This window comes from Globicephala melas, chromosome 9 (assembly GCF_963455315.2).
Source record: "Globicephala melas chromosome 9, mGloMel1.2, whole genome shotgun sequence".
Taxonomy (NCBI): Eukaryota; Metazoa; Chordata; class Mammalia; order Artiodactyla; family Delphinidae; genus Globicephala; species Globicephala melas.
This window is the reverse complement of record NC_083322.1, coordinates 64,213,235-64,230,227: the sequence shown is the minus strand read 5'-3', so window position 1 is coordinate 64,230,227 and position 16,993 is coordinate 64,213,235. Positions and strand designations below refer to the sequence as shown.

At 37.6% G+C, this 16,993-nt stretch overlaps 1 protein-coding gene across 1 annotated transcript in view; it reads left to right on the top strand.

Moving 5' to 3' along the window:
• Window positions 1-16,993, top strand: part of THSD7A (thrombospondin type 1 domain containing 7A) — a 455,073-nt gene that overhangs the window by 271,058 nt on the left and 167,022 nt on the right. The window contains exons 5-6 of the mRNA XM_030857690.2: window positions 8,106-8,261; window positions 9,581-9,793. Coding sequence (XP_030713550.2) covers window positions 8,106-8,261; window positions 9,581-9,793 — 369 coding nt within the window. The remainder of the gene's footprint in view (window positions 1-8,105; window positions 8,262-9,580; window positions 9,794-16,993) is intronic.

The window sequence follows — 16,993 nt, the reverse complement described above, 5'->3', positions numbered from 1 at the left end:
ATGACAGTTCTTATAAATATCTCCTGGGGTAAATGTCTGATGTCTGATAGCTTTTTCCAAACTGTATACCTGGGGGTATGCCTGTCTTCAAACATGCTAGAAAATTCCAAGTTATTTCCCAAAATGGGTAAAACAATTTAAATTTCTACCAGCAGTGTTTAACTGCTCTGGCTGCTTCACATCTTCTCCAGCACTTGGTATTGTCAAACATGTACGTTTTCTGATAAACTAGTGGATATAAAATGTCATTTCAGGTGTTATTTTTTTATTAAGTCTGATAATCTTTGAGTTATAGTGATTTATACTCTTGCATTCATTTCCTCCATCTTATTTTATTCTCTTTGTTACATTTTTTCTGTTTCATTGTTTCTTCTTTCTTGCCTTCCTTTGAATTTATTGCAACCCTTTTGCTATTGTTGCATTTTTTCCCTTGGTTTGGAAGTTACACATCCTTATCCTATTTATATAAAGAGATTACCTTAAAATATTAAGGTTCAGACCTAAATGAATACAATCTATAATTAATATATTTACCTTGCTAAGGGCTTTAAACTGCTTTACCTCTGATTACCTTTCACCAACTTACATATTATGTAGTCTTGTATTTTAGTTCTATACTGCTGTTTATAACTGTCTGTATTAGTTTTCTATCACTGCCATAACAAAGTACCAAAAACTTAACATTTTATCTTATAGTTTTGTAGGTCGAAAGTCTGACATGGTTCTCACCTGGCTGAAATCGCGTGCTTAGCAGAGCTGCATTCCTTTCTAGAAGCTCTAGAGAAGCATCTGTTTCCTTGCCCATTCGGCTTGTTGGCAGAATTCAGTTTCTTGCAGTTGGAAAAGTAAGATCTCCATTTCCTTGCTAGTTAGGGACTGTCCCCAGCTTCTAGAGGCCACATTCCTTGGCCTTTACCCCTCTCCTCCAAAGCCAGAATGGCAAGTCAGGTACCTCTCATGCTTTGAATCTCTCCTCCTCCTTCTTCCAGCTCACCTTTCTGACCAGCTGAGAAAGGTTTTCTGCTTTTTAGGACTCATGTGGTTAGATTAGGCCAATTTAGATAATCCAGGATAGTTTCCACATCTCAGGGTTTGAATCCTGAATCACAGCTGCAAAGTCCTTTTTCCCATTAAGATAACATATTCACAAATTCAGAGGATTAAAGCATGGGATCTTTGGGGGACCATTATTCTGCCTACCACACTCCCCTGTTTAATCATCATAATTATGCTTTTACAGTCAACGTTTACTTTTACTCACATTTAATATTTTCTTTGGCCACCATTCCATCTGGCATCTTAGACCCTGCTTCTCTGTTCACTGTCCTTTGTATGAGAAATAAATCCTTTAGAAATTTCCTTAATGATGGTTTGTTATAGCTTAACTCTCATTTTCTGTCTGAAAATGCCTTCCTTTGTCCCTGGTAATTAAAGAACTCTGGATATGCAAGTTCTATGACCTGGGATCAGTACTGCCTCAAGGGAGAGGCCAGCTTTAGGACTCTGGTACCATACCAGATTCATGCTGTGGATTTGGGGAATCATTTGAGGATTTTCCTTTCTCGTGATCCTAGTTATAAAATTGAAAGGTTTTATTTTTTAAATAACATATAGGCTTCTGCTTCCAGGAATATAGAAAAGATGTAATTTTTCCTAATTCTCTTACTAAATTAAAAAAAAATTCTGAACATTATATAGTAAACAGACCATTAAGATGACTCTGAAAGTCGGAGAGGGAGGCAGGCAAGCTAGAGATTTTAAGACTCAAGAAATGACAAGATGCTCAGTTCCCTTTTGCCTCCCACATCTCAGATTTGTAGTGAGAGAAGACCACCACTCATAAACACCAGTGGGAGCAGATTTTAAAAGACCCTAACAGATGCTTATTCAGGCAATGTTTTAATTTGCTTCTAACACAATATAAAAATTAAAATATATTCTGTACCTATAAAAAATTAGACTTATAAGGAGAAAAAACACAAATTGGTAAAGTGGATTAAAAAATATGACCCAACTATACACATTCAACAAGAAACTCACTTCAAATATAGCAATATCCCAGGTTGAAAGTAAATAATGAAAAATGATAAATCATGAAAATATTGTTCAAAGAGAAGCAGGAGTGGCTATATTAATATCTGATAAATTAGACATCAGAGCAAAGAAAATGACCAGAAACAGAGAAGGACATTATATAATGATAAAGGGTCAATCCACCAAGAAGATAATGAAATCTTTCATGTATATGCACTAAACAACATACTACAAAATATGTGAACAAAAACTGTTAGAACTGAAAGGAGAAATACACAAATCCACAATTAAAGTTGGAGATGACAACATTCTACTCCTCATACAGAAATCAGCAAGGATACAGAAGAACTCAACAACATCAACCAACAGAATTTATTAAGCATTTGTAGAACAGTCCAACGACAGAATACGTTTCCTTTTCAGGTATCTGTGAAACATATACTAAGATAGACCATACCCTGACCCATAAAACAAAGTTCAGCAAATTTCAAAGAATTTAAATCATAACACAGTGCCAGTGTGTTCTCTGAGCACAGTGGGAACCAAATTAGAATTCTATCACAGAAAGATAACAGTCTCCAAACACTTGGAAACTAAACAACCCATTTCTAAATAAGCCATGTGTGAAAGAGGAATTCTCAAAGAAAATCAAAATACTTGAACTGAATTAAATGAAAATATAACATATAAAAATCTGTGAGACACAGCTAAACAGTGCTGAAAAAGAAATGTATAACACTAAATGCTTACATTAGAAGAGGATAAGACACAAATCAATGATATGAACTCCCACTTAACCAAGAAAAAAGAGAGCAAAATAAGATGAAAGCCAACAAAAGGAAGAAAATAATAAAAATAAGAACAGAAATCAGTGAAATTGAAAACCAAAACAATAGAGAAAATCAGTGAAACAAAGAGCTGGTTCTTTGAACAGACTATTAATGTTGAAAACTCTAGCAAGACTACTAAAGTAAAAAAGGGAGAAGACACAAATCACCAACATCAGGAATAAAACAGAGGCTATCACTATTGACCTTACAGACAGCAAAATAACAGGGGAATACCACAGACAACTTTATAAACATATATTTGACAACTTAGACTAAATAGAAGGAATTTAAAAAATAAAAATAAAAAAACTATAAACTACTGTAACTCACTCAATGTGAAACAGATCTTTTCTATCCAGAAAATAGGAAAAGAGGGAACAGAGACCAAGATATTAGACCGAAAAGAAAACTACAGACCAAAATCTCTCATAAATACAGATACAGAAATCCTTAACAAAAATATTAGCAATTAGAATTCAGTAATACATTATAAGAATTGAAGACTAGGACCAAGTACAGTGTATTCAGGGATGCATGGCTGGTTCAATGTTGGAAAATCAGTTAATATAATCCACCATATTAACAGGCTGAAGAAAAAAAAATCACATGATAACATCAAACAATGGAGGAAAAGCATCTGACACAATTCAACACCCATTCATAATAAAAACTCTCAGAAAAATAAGAATGGAGAGAAACTTCCTCAACTTGGTACAGATCATCTGCAAAAACCTACAGGTAACATCATGCTTAATGGCGAAAGACTGAATTCTTTCTCTCTAAGATTAGGAGCAAAGTGGCTGTAGGCAATCCTTGTAGCTTCATCACTCCATCTCTCTCCATTATTGCAGTGCCTTCCTTTCTGTGTGTCTTCTCATGGACTTCTTATAAGGACACCAGTCATTGGATTTAGGACTCACTTGAATCCAGTAGGACCTCATTAGCTAATTACATTTGCAATGACCCTATATCCAAATAAGGTCGTGTTCTGAGTTTTTAGTAGACATTTGAGCGGGGGGCAGCACTATTCAACCCAGTACATGTACCCTGGCTGTATCAATGCCAGTATTCTGATTGTGGTATTATACTATAGTTTTGTGAGATCTGACTATTGGGGGAAACTGGGTAAAGGGTATGTGGTATCTCTGTGAGGTTACAATTTCATGTGTATCTACAATTATCTCAGAATAAAACATTTAATTCAAAAAGTTATATATTCACTGTTCTTAGGGATTATACAGTGAGTATATTTTCAGAGTACCTCATTGGCCACATTACTGGAAACAGATGATTTAAGTTTACCTCCTATAATGAATTTCTTTTCTATCATAATACTCTGAATATACAAATATAAAAATATTTCAGACCTACCTACAAAAATGCACCAGTTTCATTTTTTTGTTTGTTTTATTAAGTCCTGAAAAGTTCAGACATTCTTTTATGACCCTGTGAAGCGTACAAAGTACATATAATTGAAAACCCTGTAAGTCGTATGAGAACAATAAAAGGTCTCCTTTATTTTCAAGAGATCAACAATAAGACAAAAAAAATCTAATATATACTTCCTTGGAACTTGTACTGGATGAACAATTTCTTTATAATTTCTAGTAAAATTATATAAGAATAATGACTGGGCCATTTTAGAAAATTTAGTTGTCGATATTTGAGAACAAGGGATCAGCAATGAACACTACATTATGTAATACACAACTATAGGAATTATGTCCCACAGATTAAATTAGAACCCAGTAAGATCTCCTAGGTCTGTTCTTTACTTCATTATTGAATCACACTGATTCCAAATAAATCTTGGGCAATTGCCAAAAAAAAAGACCACTTTTGAGGAGTTAAACTAGTATCTGTGATTTACATTAATCAGCATATATACTGTTTATGGGCACAGATTTGACTCTGTTGAACCTGTGCTCTCACTACCCAAGGCCCTCTCTTTTTCTGGCTGTAGTTTGGTCCTGGTACCTCCACTGGTCAATCTGTGCTATGGGCATGAGGCTTGAAGTGGTAGCCTCACATTTGCCAACTCTTTGTATGCCAGGGAAGGTCTAAGATAGAACCCCACCAGTTAGATCAATAATTGTGTGATTCATATTGGTAAAACCAGCCGAGAACATTTATTTACGGTGTTTTTTTAAATAAAAAGTTGAAAATGCAAAAAAAAGAAAAAATCAGCATATACTGGATAAGAAAACCTATAATGAAAATCACCAAAGGAATAGAATCATACAGAAAATACTCTCCCCCTGTCTTTCTTTGATTAATGAAAGATAGACAGACAGATAGATAGATAGAAAATTATCTGTAAAATTGAGGCTATTGTCAACTGAAAAAAAAAAAGCACAATGTTGAGAGTTGTGAGTTAAGTTTATTTGGGGCAGATTGAGGTCTATAGTCCGGGAGACAGCATTTCATATAGCTCTGAGAAACTGCTCCAAAGAGGTAAGGGGGGAAGGTCAGTGTATATGTGATTTTGGTGAAGGGGGAGTACATGCAACCAAGCACACATTTTTGCAGAAGGTTGCTGCTAGTCACAAGGAGCAGACATCACCATGAAGGATTTTAGTGCCATTTCAGCTATGGGGAGTCGCGAGAATTGGGCTCATAAAATCTTCTCCTGAAAATATATATCTGAAGGCCTGTTTTGCCAGTTTTTCCCAGAGCACAGGGTGCCTCCTTCCTGGTCTCCACCCTGCACTCCTTTCAGGGTATGTGGAAGGTCAGCAGCTTACGGTTTAATCCTTGTAGAAGCAGATAGCAAGTACCACTTTTTAGTTGGTACTATTTTTCAAGGACTGTATTATCTCTGTGTTGATTTGCTCAGCTTAGCAGAAGATTTTAAGAGTATTTTGCTTCAAGCAACACTTCCTTAAGCCTTTATTTGTCACATTTCTCTTTTAATAGCTCAAGAAGAATCTGTGACCGATTTTTCTATTTGATTTATTCAAAATACACCAAGAGCTAACATTAAGCTTTAGAAAAATGGCCAGGAATTAATGTTTGTACCTTTTTCCTTAATAAAAACTGTATTTTCCTCCTACAGTTTTCAGTCTTAATATATAAAATAAATTTCTTCAGGCTGTAATCATAGCTCTCACAATTGCATGCTCAGTAGACTTCCCTTTATAGTAACTGTAATTTCCAACACTATATAATAACACTAAAGACTAAAGTTACTTTTAGTCAATTGAAAGGAAAAAAATGGAGATTTTTCAGGTAATTATACATATAACCACTAATTTAAATGATAGTCTGAAGGATTCAACAAGTGAAGGAATCGCGTATGTTAATTTGCAGTTATAGGAGTTTTTCTTCATATTGTAGACTTATATTAGTCAAGATTCTCTGGAGAAACAGAACCAATAGTGTATATACAGGTATGTAAGAGGAGATTTATTATAGGAATCAGCTCCTGGGATCCTGGGAGTGGGCCACTGGTGTAATACCCAGTTTCCCAGAACCAGGAACTCTGATGTCCAGGGGGAAGAGAAGATGGATATCCCAACTCAGGAAGAGAAGGAATGTACCCTTCCTTCACCTTTTCGTTCTATTCAGGCCTCAATGGATTGGATGATGCCCCGCCCACAGTGGTGAGGGCAATCTGCTTTACTTAGTCTACTGATTCAAATGCTAATCGCTTCCAGAAACACACTCACAGAAACACCCAGAAACAGTGTTTTACCAGCTATGTGGGCATCCCTTAGCCCAGGCAAGTTAACACATGAAATTAACCATCACAAGACTCTTACACCTATAAAAATATTAAAAACAAATCGTTTTATGTGAGATATGTATCATTGATGTCATTTTTTTATATTCAGAGAAATGAAACATTTATTCCTGTATTTTCTGTCATCAGTGTGCCAAGCACTTTCACTGTTGGAAAGCAATCCAATGAATCATTTTTGGCTTTGCCTAATGTTATGATACAAATTAGCAACAATTCTGATAAGCTTAAGTGAGAATGCTCTTGGTGCTCATGCTAAGCAAATTAGGGATGCCCAGTCATTTATTTTCACTGCAGTGTGTGTGTGTGTGTGTGTGTGTGTTCCGGGGTGGGGTGGGGGATGGGGGACGGAGAGTGGGAGGGGATGAAAATAAGTACTCCTAGGAAGAAAAAATAAAAAACAACATCTATAGAATATTTTTCAGAACTGAAAAGCTGTGGCAGAAAGAGGAGATAATAGTCTTTAGGTAGCATTTATGATTCTGTGTGCAGAAAGTTGAGGGATATGCAAGTATCTACAGTTTGCTTATTTCAGGCTTCTATGCTACATGCATGGGCATTTCAAAGTATCAGAGAGTAACAGGGGCTAGCTTTTATTAAAGGAAATGCGTGTCTTAAGACATTTACTTCTCAAAATTTTTATGACAGTAGTAAACTTGATTCTCTTGTGATGTCCATAAAGTTTTAAGTATCATTCTTACTCTGTCATTTTTAATCAGAACTGTGGACACCTTCTGACGTTAACTATCAAATACATGTGCTGTACAAAATAGCCAAACTGCAGTCATCATAGCAGAAGAGAAGCAAGGGCTAGCAGTATTTATACACAGTTCATTGGTCAACTCATGAACATACGTGGACAATTATAAATTTGTCGCCTTAGCAATTCTGAGCTTTGGATCACATATGCAAATAGTATATTCTTTAAAGTTCTGGAAAGTATCTGGTGAGTCATGCAGTCGGAGATAGAGATGCCCCATTTGGTGGCCTGAGCTCTTCCTTCATCATATCCATCAGTCACCTTTCTGCAGACCAAAAGGGAAGGGGGACTTCTCTGCCAGAGCCACTCAGTGGAGATTTTTTCCATATACGTTAAAGCTGTAGTTCCCCTCCTACTCTGTTCAGTCCTCTAAATTCTACTCTTTTAGAACCTAACTATAAAATTTTAGAAATAAAATTAACTGTAAGGATTATTTTACTGACTAGGAAAGTTAGACTCAGCATTATTAATGGCATGACTAATTAGTGGTGAAGCTGGTGATCAAACAGTCTGCCAGCCTTCCAGCCCAGTTTCCTCTGACTATACTACACTGCTTCTTTTCCCCCCACTCCTTCTGTCTCCTTTTATTCTCAGGATGGAGCTGAGAAGCATTCGAGTAATGTCTTGGTGGCACTTCTTTAAGCATTTTCCTTCTCCGTACACAAAACTGCTCTGAAAAACCGTATTATTGACCATAACAACCTGTTTAATTCTTAAGGAACCTCTGTTTTTCTCCAAACAGCCTCAAAACCAGTGGACTTGAAATCATGTGCTGGCCCTATCCCTAATACAACACAGCTGTGCCACATTCCCTGTCCTATTGAATGTGAGGTTTCACCCTGGACAGCTTGGGGACCTTGTACTTACGAAAATTGTAATGACCAGCAAGGCAAAAAAGGTATGTAATATTAAAATGGCATGCTTAAAACTCCCATCAAATTGGGTCAAACCATGAATTATTAACAAGTGCTGCTCTGTGTTCCTGTGATCATTCGTTTGCAGTATTTTCCAGAATGGCTAAAGAGTATTGATCTTTAGCACAAAAGAATTATAAACCTATTCTGGTGATGATACCAGAAGATTAAAACTGCAGAACGTAGGCAAGATGCTTGTTAATTTAGACAACAGATGGAGAGCATCTGACGCAGTTGGTGCAGTGGTTAAGATGAGCTGTGGTGTCAAACTGACGTGGATTGGAAAACCTAGTCTGTCCTCTGTTGTTTAGATAAGTTAATTAACTTATTTAAATCTTTGTTCCCTTACCTGTAAAAGGGATGTAATATGATCTGGTACCCAAGTTTTCTTTAAAGACTCAATGAGATAAACATAAAGCACTTATTTCATTGCCTGACCTGTAGCTAGTGCCTAATAAACAGAACTACTTATTACTTTGAAGGTAAACAAACTAATAATAAATATTGCTTTTATGATGCAAATAATATATCTAAAAGGAATAGAATAAATGCAATTGTTTACTACATGTTCGGCCTGGTAGAGTAATTTTCACATGATCTAGTAATTGAAAACATTTTTCTATTTTGTTTCAAAGGACAGTTTTCTAGTGATTCCAATATATTCACATAGCAGTAGACAGACTTATTAATTTTGTTATACATTGTCAGAAAGGGCAACACTTAGGTGTTATTAAAGCACATAGCAGGACTTTGAATACTCCTTGTTAGAGCCCAGATGGTTTATATCCCGAGTTCAAATTTCTGGAGAGTCTAAATTCAACTACGGCTTCAAGAGACAGTTTCCTGAAACCATCCAACTTCTCAGAGGTTCCTTTTCAAATTTAACCAGGTGATCCTGTTGAGGAATTCAAAGTAATAGCACTTGTGTCTGGTCATGAATATTTCTGAATAGGTTGAGATTTTATTGTGTCTTTGAACATTTTACAACTACAGACTTTCCAAATCAACCAATCACCTCTCTCTCTGTCTCTCTTTCTCTTTATCTCTCTCCAGCCCATTCTTGCTTGACTTTTACTGTAGTAAGCTGACACCAAAAGTCCCTCTTTGGCCATTCTGTTTATTCATTTAATAAATTGTTAATGAGCTCATATTAATCTAGAGTGTGAGGATACACTAGTGATTAAAGCAGATATGAATTCTACCCTCTACCCTCATCCAGCTTTCACTTGGAGTTTCATTCAGCCTTCTGAAGTATTCAGCGCATGATGGTAACAGTAAATATTTTCCTTCCCCAACAATTCAGGTTTTAAACTGAGGAAACGGCACATTACCAATGAGCCCACTGGAGGCTCTGGGGGCGCTGGCAGCTGCCCTCACTTACTGGAAGCCATTCCCTGTGAGGAGCCATCCTGCTATGACTGGAAAGCAGTGAGGCTAGGAGACTGTGAACCAGATAATGGAAGGGAGTGTGGTCCAGGCACTCAAATTCAAGAGGTTGTGTGCATCAACAGTGATGGTGAGAAAGATTATCTATCCTGTTTTTATGGATGTCTGTTTGACCCTGGAGATACAGTTTTCCTTATGTTAAAATCTCATGTCTTCTCACATCATAGCTGGTTCCATTTACAAACACAGAAATAGCTACCCCTTCCTTTCCTTCCTTTCCTCCCCTCCCTCCCCTCCCTCCCTCCCTCCTTTCCTCCTTTCCTCCTTTCCTTCCTCCCTTCCTTCCTTTCTTCCTTCCTGATGGTGGCTGTGGAGAGGGTCTTGAACAATCACAAGGTATTCTTTACTTTGAAAACAGGTATCATAGAATAAGAAACCATCATCAAGGCAATGTGTAAAATTGACAAATTTTAAAATAACAAGGAAAGGTAACATTTTTCTAAGTGTTTTATTTTCCTATTTGCCATGGAAAGTGATATGTAAATAATGAAGGGTTGTAAGCATTGGTTGACTTGCCTTTAGAAGCCTTCGTCTCCCACCCTGATACTGTGTCCTAGTAATATATTTTAATTTCCAGACTTCCAAGCCACGAGACCTATTGCAGCCTAGAGTTCCTGAATCAACCTTCTGAGCTCTAGGGCCTCCCTTCTAGGAATATCATAGAGCCACTGGGACAGGGATTTTCCACAAAGTTCTTTCCTTGAACCATAGGAATTACCTTGGACTTTTACGACTGATTTTTGTTGGATAAAATATCCTGTCTTGCTTTCAGCCCTGACTTAAGATCTTTACATTCTTTCCAAGAGTGCTGCAACTGTTTCAGGGAGATTCCCCCTTATTGTTCAGCAATGCGTGAATCACACTTAGGAAACAAAGAACTCCCCGAGACGTAGTGTAAAACCTCTGGCTAAGAGCATCTTCAAGGTTCTTCCAACTCTGAGACTCTGCACATCAGAGCAGCATGAGCACTACACCCCAGGGTCCCACGGTTGACAGTTGATGCTGTTTACAGCATATGCAGGAACGTTCTGGTGCCCCCTCAGGGGCACTGGAACATCTGGTAACCGTCGTGATTCCTTCCATCGTATTTTCTTCCAGCAAGCAGAATTGTTACCTCCTGTGACTCAATCACTGCTCAGTAGAGAAAGATACTCTCTGGGGTAAGAGACTGACAGACACTGCTAGTACTGAGAAATTAGCCTTTCAACTTTGAAACCTACAGTGCTGTCTTTGTCCAGGGTCCAAGGTAGTCATGCAGGACAGCATCAGCTAAAATCTGAACCAGCACTTGAAGTTGGAAGGTGAAGAGGGGATTATTGCCCCAGCTATTTTACGATGAATGCCGCTTTTTTCTCTGTAGATATAATTAGCTATGATACATCCTCTCTTTAGCGTTTAATCAGTTCTACTCTAAAGGGAAAGAAAAGGAGATTAACATCTAGGAAAAAGAGAACGCATTCTGTTGTGCTTAAAATCCTAATTTGAATGAAAAGGCGCTCTCTATTACTTTCTGAGTTGCTGTAGAAACAGTAAGGGTCATATTTATTTTAGTATCGTTAGTGACTTCCTTAATGATACTGCTTCTTGATTCCTTTTTCTCAATTTAAATAATTTTTCTTATCCTCCTATAGACCTAGGGAGGAACTGGGATCCCAGATATTATAAAAAGTATATTTGCATGGACTAAGTTGAAAAAAACTCTTAAGATGAAAAGTTAGTTGTGCATGGAACCTCTGCCTAAATATTATAAAATGAAAAATCAGGTCTCACATATTGCAGTGGTCTTCCTGGATGTTTGTGCAAATTGAGTATATTTGAAATGTACTGGAGGAGGTGGCTATTTTAAAAACAACAGTGGTTAATTTTAATTCTGTCAGCTAAAAAGTACTATGTAGCACATATAATCACCTCCTAAATTGTCTTGTGGAACATTAAAGAACAAGAAGAAGAATGAGTTAGATATGTCTAGTTATGTTGGAAAGTAATGTATGTTATAACCTAAAAGGCAAATTGATAACTCAGTATACATAAGCTGGTTTCACTTTGTCCACCTAACAAACAGAATTAATCTTAAAAGGTCAGAAATGTGTTGCTAACATTCAGTTTGTTATTATTGTTCATTATCAGGACATCTCCTCTGTCATCACATTTTACTCCCTGACATATATTAGTTATTGTGCGATTCAGTGTTTTAACTGCCTCAACTACAGGAATATAGAAAATCAAGAAAATGTTTTATTATAAATCCTAGAGGCTGTTCAAATTTATATATAACTGAAACATAATTGTGCTGTGCGAATCAGTGCAAAAGCTGGAGACCTGTAAATACTACAACCGTATTATGTGGTCACCTGGAAAGTGTTTAGCAGCTGCACCAAATGTCGTTTTGTAATTAAATCGAGCCCAGGGAATTAAAGTTGATTAGTTGTACAGACTCTACCTCTAGGCCTGGCTGTGGCTATAGATTTTGTTTTATAATTAAGTTAAAGCTCAACTAGGGAAGTGAAGAATTAGAGCCTAATTCTCGAGTGAATCTAGCAAATAGTAGAAAGACTGTTTTTTCTCCCACCTTCCTCACAAATTTCACCACTTTGTTAATGATCTATCTCAAAGCATTTAAAGTCTCTTTTTTTCTGAAGTGTTCTTTACCCAGGCTTCTGAGATCATTAGGATTGGCTGCTGCTGTGATTGTCCATTTTCCAATTATCTTCTCAGGAACAGGGTTGACAGAGGGTTGAGAGAGCACCCAGGAGGAGTTTCATGTAGATTGTCTGACAGAGGGGTGTAACAAAAATGCAAGGTGAAAGAGATCTCAGAAGACAACTAGACTGTCCAGGAAGAGAGAAACATTTTATGTGTAACAGAAAAAAATATTACTCATAATTTAAAGATTGTCAGAAAAGCAATCCCAGACCTGTGGGCACAAATAGAGGAACTACTCTAAAGGTCTGGTGGTAATGGGTCAGGGTGCCGAGTGGAATCCTAGAGAATGTTAAACCTATGAGAAAACCCCAAATCTGCTTTCTTTCAGTTTCTGCAAAATTTGTTTGTGTTTTATGTAAAGGTGTAAATTGGTGAGGCAAGAGTATTTTGTTTCCCAAATTGGTTGGTTAGAGACAGAAGAAAGCAAGGCTATTAGGCTGAAAGTCAAAAAATAATCTATAATCTTATTGATTACTTAAGGATACTGTAAACCAAGTATTGTTTCCATATTTCCCTCCCCTCTGTTGAAAGAAGATAAATGATACCATCTATATTTCATTACCATGTGTTCTATGCTAGATATCAGAGTATTGACACCTTTCTGTGTGAATTTCAAAACCACAGTTTTGTTATTGGTATTTGTAAAGGAGTGTCAGATTCCTGTCTTATCTATGGACTTAATTACAGTCTATGGAGGCAAGTCCCAGAAAGCTGCATTTTTATGAAGCTTTCTGGATAGTTCTGATACACAATGAAGTTTGTGAATCACTGTACTAAAATGACAAAAGGATTGTTTTGGTGGAACCTAAGACCTGATTCTGTTACCCAAAGATTCCCAGCACCAAAGCATACTGGCTGGATTTGGGTAACGCTGAAGAAGACCTATGATTAAGAACGCTAAGAGAGTAATACTGAAGCAAGCCTTTAAAGTAATTTTTTTCTGCCTTTTTTTGGGGGGAACCATTTCTGTATAGCATCAGAAGTACCAAAAGAACTGACCGTGAAAGATGGTTGAAGATGAACTTAATATCCCAGGCACGGGCTTGTCATGCGACTGCTTAGTCTTTCTGCATTTTTACCACCAGTTTCTTCCTACTGGAATGAGATATGTATCCACATATGAGTAGATGGAAGGGAAGACTTGAATGCTATTTATTTCCCAAGTAGTTTATGTTGTACTCTTCTTTCCCCAGGTATTCAGTATTAAGAGGAATGTAAGGGCACACCTGATATCTTGAGGTAAATCAGGAATAAACTCCTTAAAAAAATGGAAAATTTTTGTCTCTGGAAAACAGGACTCAGTATGGGGAGAAATGGGGCGAGGTACTGCTCTGCTGTATTTTAAGCCTTGTACTACAATTTGTATACAATTTACAAATTATATAAACACTGAATTAATTTGTCCAAATATATACTTATTAAAGAGTAACAGTTTGGAGGGGGATAAAGATATGTGGAATAAAGAGGACAGGGTAAGGAGCAAATCATTCCAGGAATAGAAAGAGAGAAACTACAGAGCTTATAGTTGAAACTAATATTTTGTCTGGTTGAGAATATTCATAAGCCCTCCTAGAAACATAGGCCATGTCAAGGATTAGGATGCCCACAGTTTATTAAAGATGTGCTCCCAGGGGGAGCCAGTAAGAGAAGGGGGAATAAAGAAGCAAAATAGTGAAAGGAGAGTGTGTCTTGGGTTCCCAAGACCACCCCCAGGTTCTTTAATTAACTAGGGGAACTTACAGAACTCAGCATATGGTCATACCCACAGCTATGATTCATTTCATCAAAAGAGTACAAAGCAAAATTAGCAAGAGAAAAAGGCACATGGGGCAAGGTCCAGAGAAAACCAGGCACAAGCTTCCAAGAGTCCTCTCCCAGCGGAGTCAAATTGATTATGCATAATTTTTCCACCAGTGAAGTGTTGTCTACCTGGGAAATTCACCTGAGCCTAGGAGTCCAGGGTTTATATTGGCTCAGCCATGCAGTCACCCTCTGCCTAACACATACCAAAATTCCAGACTCCCAGAAGGAAAGCAGGTGTTCAGTATAAGGCACGTTGTTCGTCTGAATACTTTAAGCCCACTGAGCAACACTTATCATTTAGAGAATGTGGAGCCCTCCAGAAATTCAAGGTCCCAGAGGCAAGCCAAAGGCCAGCCTAGTGAGCAAGTGTCTAAGGATAACAGTCTCAGGCCTGCTAAGTTAACTGTTTTCTGCAGGGAACACCAGAGTTGCAGTCTCAGTCTAATTAGGTGAGACACTCTGGAGTGTAAATTAAACCCTAAAGCTTCTAGCTTCAGAAGTAAAGGAGCTGGGATTTTATACTCTCACACCAGTCACGATTGGTGCACAGATGCTGGCTGGGAGGAGGAAGGTGGGTCCAGGAAACTTCCAGCTCTCTATATTGGCCAGACCACCCTAGTGCCCAAGGCCATTCAGCTAAAGGCCAAGAATGAGATACAAGCAGCAGAATCTGATAGATGGGTGCAAAGATCCAGTAAAAGGCGTCTTCAGGGATCCAAGCTGGGCAAGAACACTGTACAGGAGGGAGATCCAAATATGGTGGGAAGGAGTATAAATGTGTGTATACTAAAGCAAACCTAAAACCTGGTAACAGTGTCTTCTATACTACAGAGGAATCCCCATGAGGATATAGTTTCCAGTTTAGGGAAACACTTTGGGACAGTTTTGGTTGACAAATCTGCAGTACTCTCTACATTGCCTGGATAATAAGAGAAGACCTGAGTTCTGCAAAATAAGAGAATTTTTAAGTTACTTCTGGTGGTATGGGGAGAGAGGTAAGCAGTTTGGGAATGATAAAAGAGAATGAAAGATAGTTCTAGGAGGAGAAGTGAGAGTAAGGATCTGAAGGAAGAAAGAGAAAAAGTTTGAGGATGGCCACAGATAACTGGAAATACCCTTTGGTATGAAATGGGTGATTTGGTCTCATGGGTTTGATCAGGATAGTACCATTTTCTTGAGGTCATTATTGATAGCACTCCCATTTGTCCCCGAAACTGTCCTGGTTTGGAGAATAAGTAATAAGATCACCCTAGAAATGACTGATAAATTGTGAGACAGAGGAGACAAAAAGTATATTTTTGCTTTTTTCCATCAGGATAATACCTTCTGTGCTATATCTTTTCATGATTATTTATCAGTGATGGACAAGAACATCATAATACACAAGGAGGAGTGATGAAAACTTAAGTTAAAATTTGTTTAAGTTTATAAGGGAAACTAACCTAGGATTTGCTTCAAAAACTTTGGCAAGAGCTCAAGTTCAAATCAATTGGAATATCTGTGGAGCTAGCTGAGAACACAATTTCAAAAGCATGATCACTCTTTGGAACTGGAATCTGCTTCTTAACACAAATTACACAGTCATTACATAGAAAAGCTGATCTTTTAAATGCAAGAATACGTCTTATAACTGAATTGTTTTTCCATAATTTAAGCAATAAATCAACTAAGGAGTTTCCTTCCTGTAGAAGGCTATGCCATTTAATGCACTTGCAATATAATTAGGTTGGATATTATGCTTAAATCTAAGGTCCCTTACTTTACAATTAGGATCATCTAACACTGCTGGTAAGAGTTTGTTTCCTATAATTGCATTGAGATTCTCTATTCAATTTGTTGTAAAGATGAAAGTCATTATAGCCTTTTAGAACATTTAAGACAATAGGTTATTCCTCAGTGTTGGTTTGTAGTAATCACAATTTTATTCTGGCCTTAAAAAATCTGGCATCAGATACCCTGATCTATCTTCTGTGTGTGTGTGTGTGTGTGTGTGTGTGTGTGTGCGCGCGCGCGCGCGCGCGCGCGTGTGTGGTATGTGTATTATAATATCTTTTGATATACTGTAAATAAAAAGTATTTTTTTGTTTGTAAGGAAGCCATCAGGATTGAGCCAGCGTTCTTTTGCATAGCAATGTCTTAGCAAAGAGTAGCGTTTTATAGGGAATTTTCTTCTTTAAAGTAGGTTAGTTATAGCAGAAACCTCAGATGAAAGTCAAGTGAACAGTAGTTTGCTTGCGACTTAATAGGATGATATAAATTTCCCACTAAGTTTTATCTACCACTTCAAATGGCAAATGCAAGAGAAAACAGCCTTTCACTTTATAAGTGGTCAAGTGCCTTAACACAGGCAGTTTTCTCATAGCTGGGTCAGTAAAAGCCAGTACGATAGAAGGCACATCTTTCAACCTAACAGATGCATCTCATCCCTTACCTTATCCTTCCCTTTTTTGCTTCTGTGACTTTGCTCATCTCTTATCTCCCCTGTCAGACTTCGTTTTCCCTTGATTTCATTGATTCTCCATTCCTCTGATGTCTTTCCTCCCTCTCAGGCCGTGTATCATTTAACTGTTGCCGGATAACAAACCACTTCAAAACTCTCTGGCTGAAAACAAAACCAGTTAGGATTTCTCATGATTCTGCGGAGTTGCTGTTCCAGTTTTACTGTGCTCACTCGGAGAGGTTTGGCTGTGACTGGAGGAAGACCCAAGATGGGCTCCCTCACGTATTTTGCATCTGATGCTAACTGCCTGCTAAGGTGCATTGG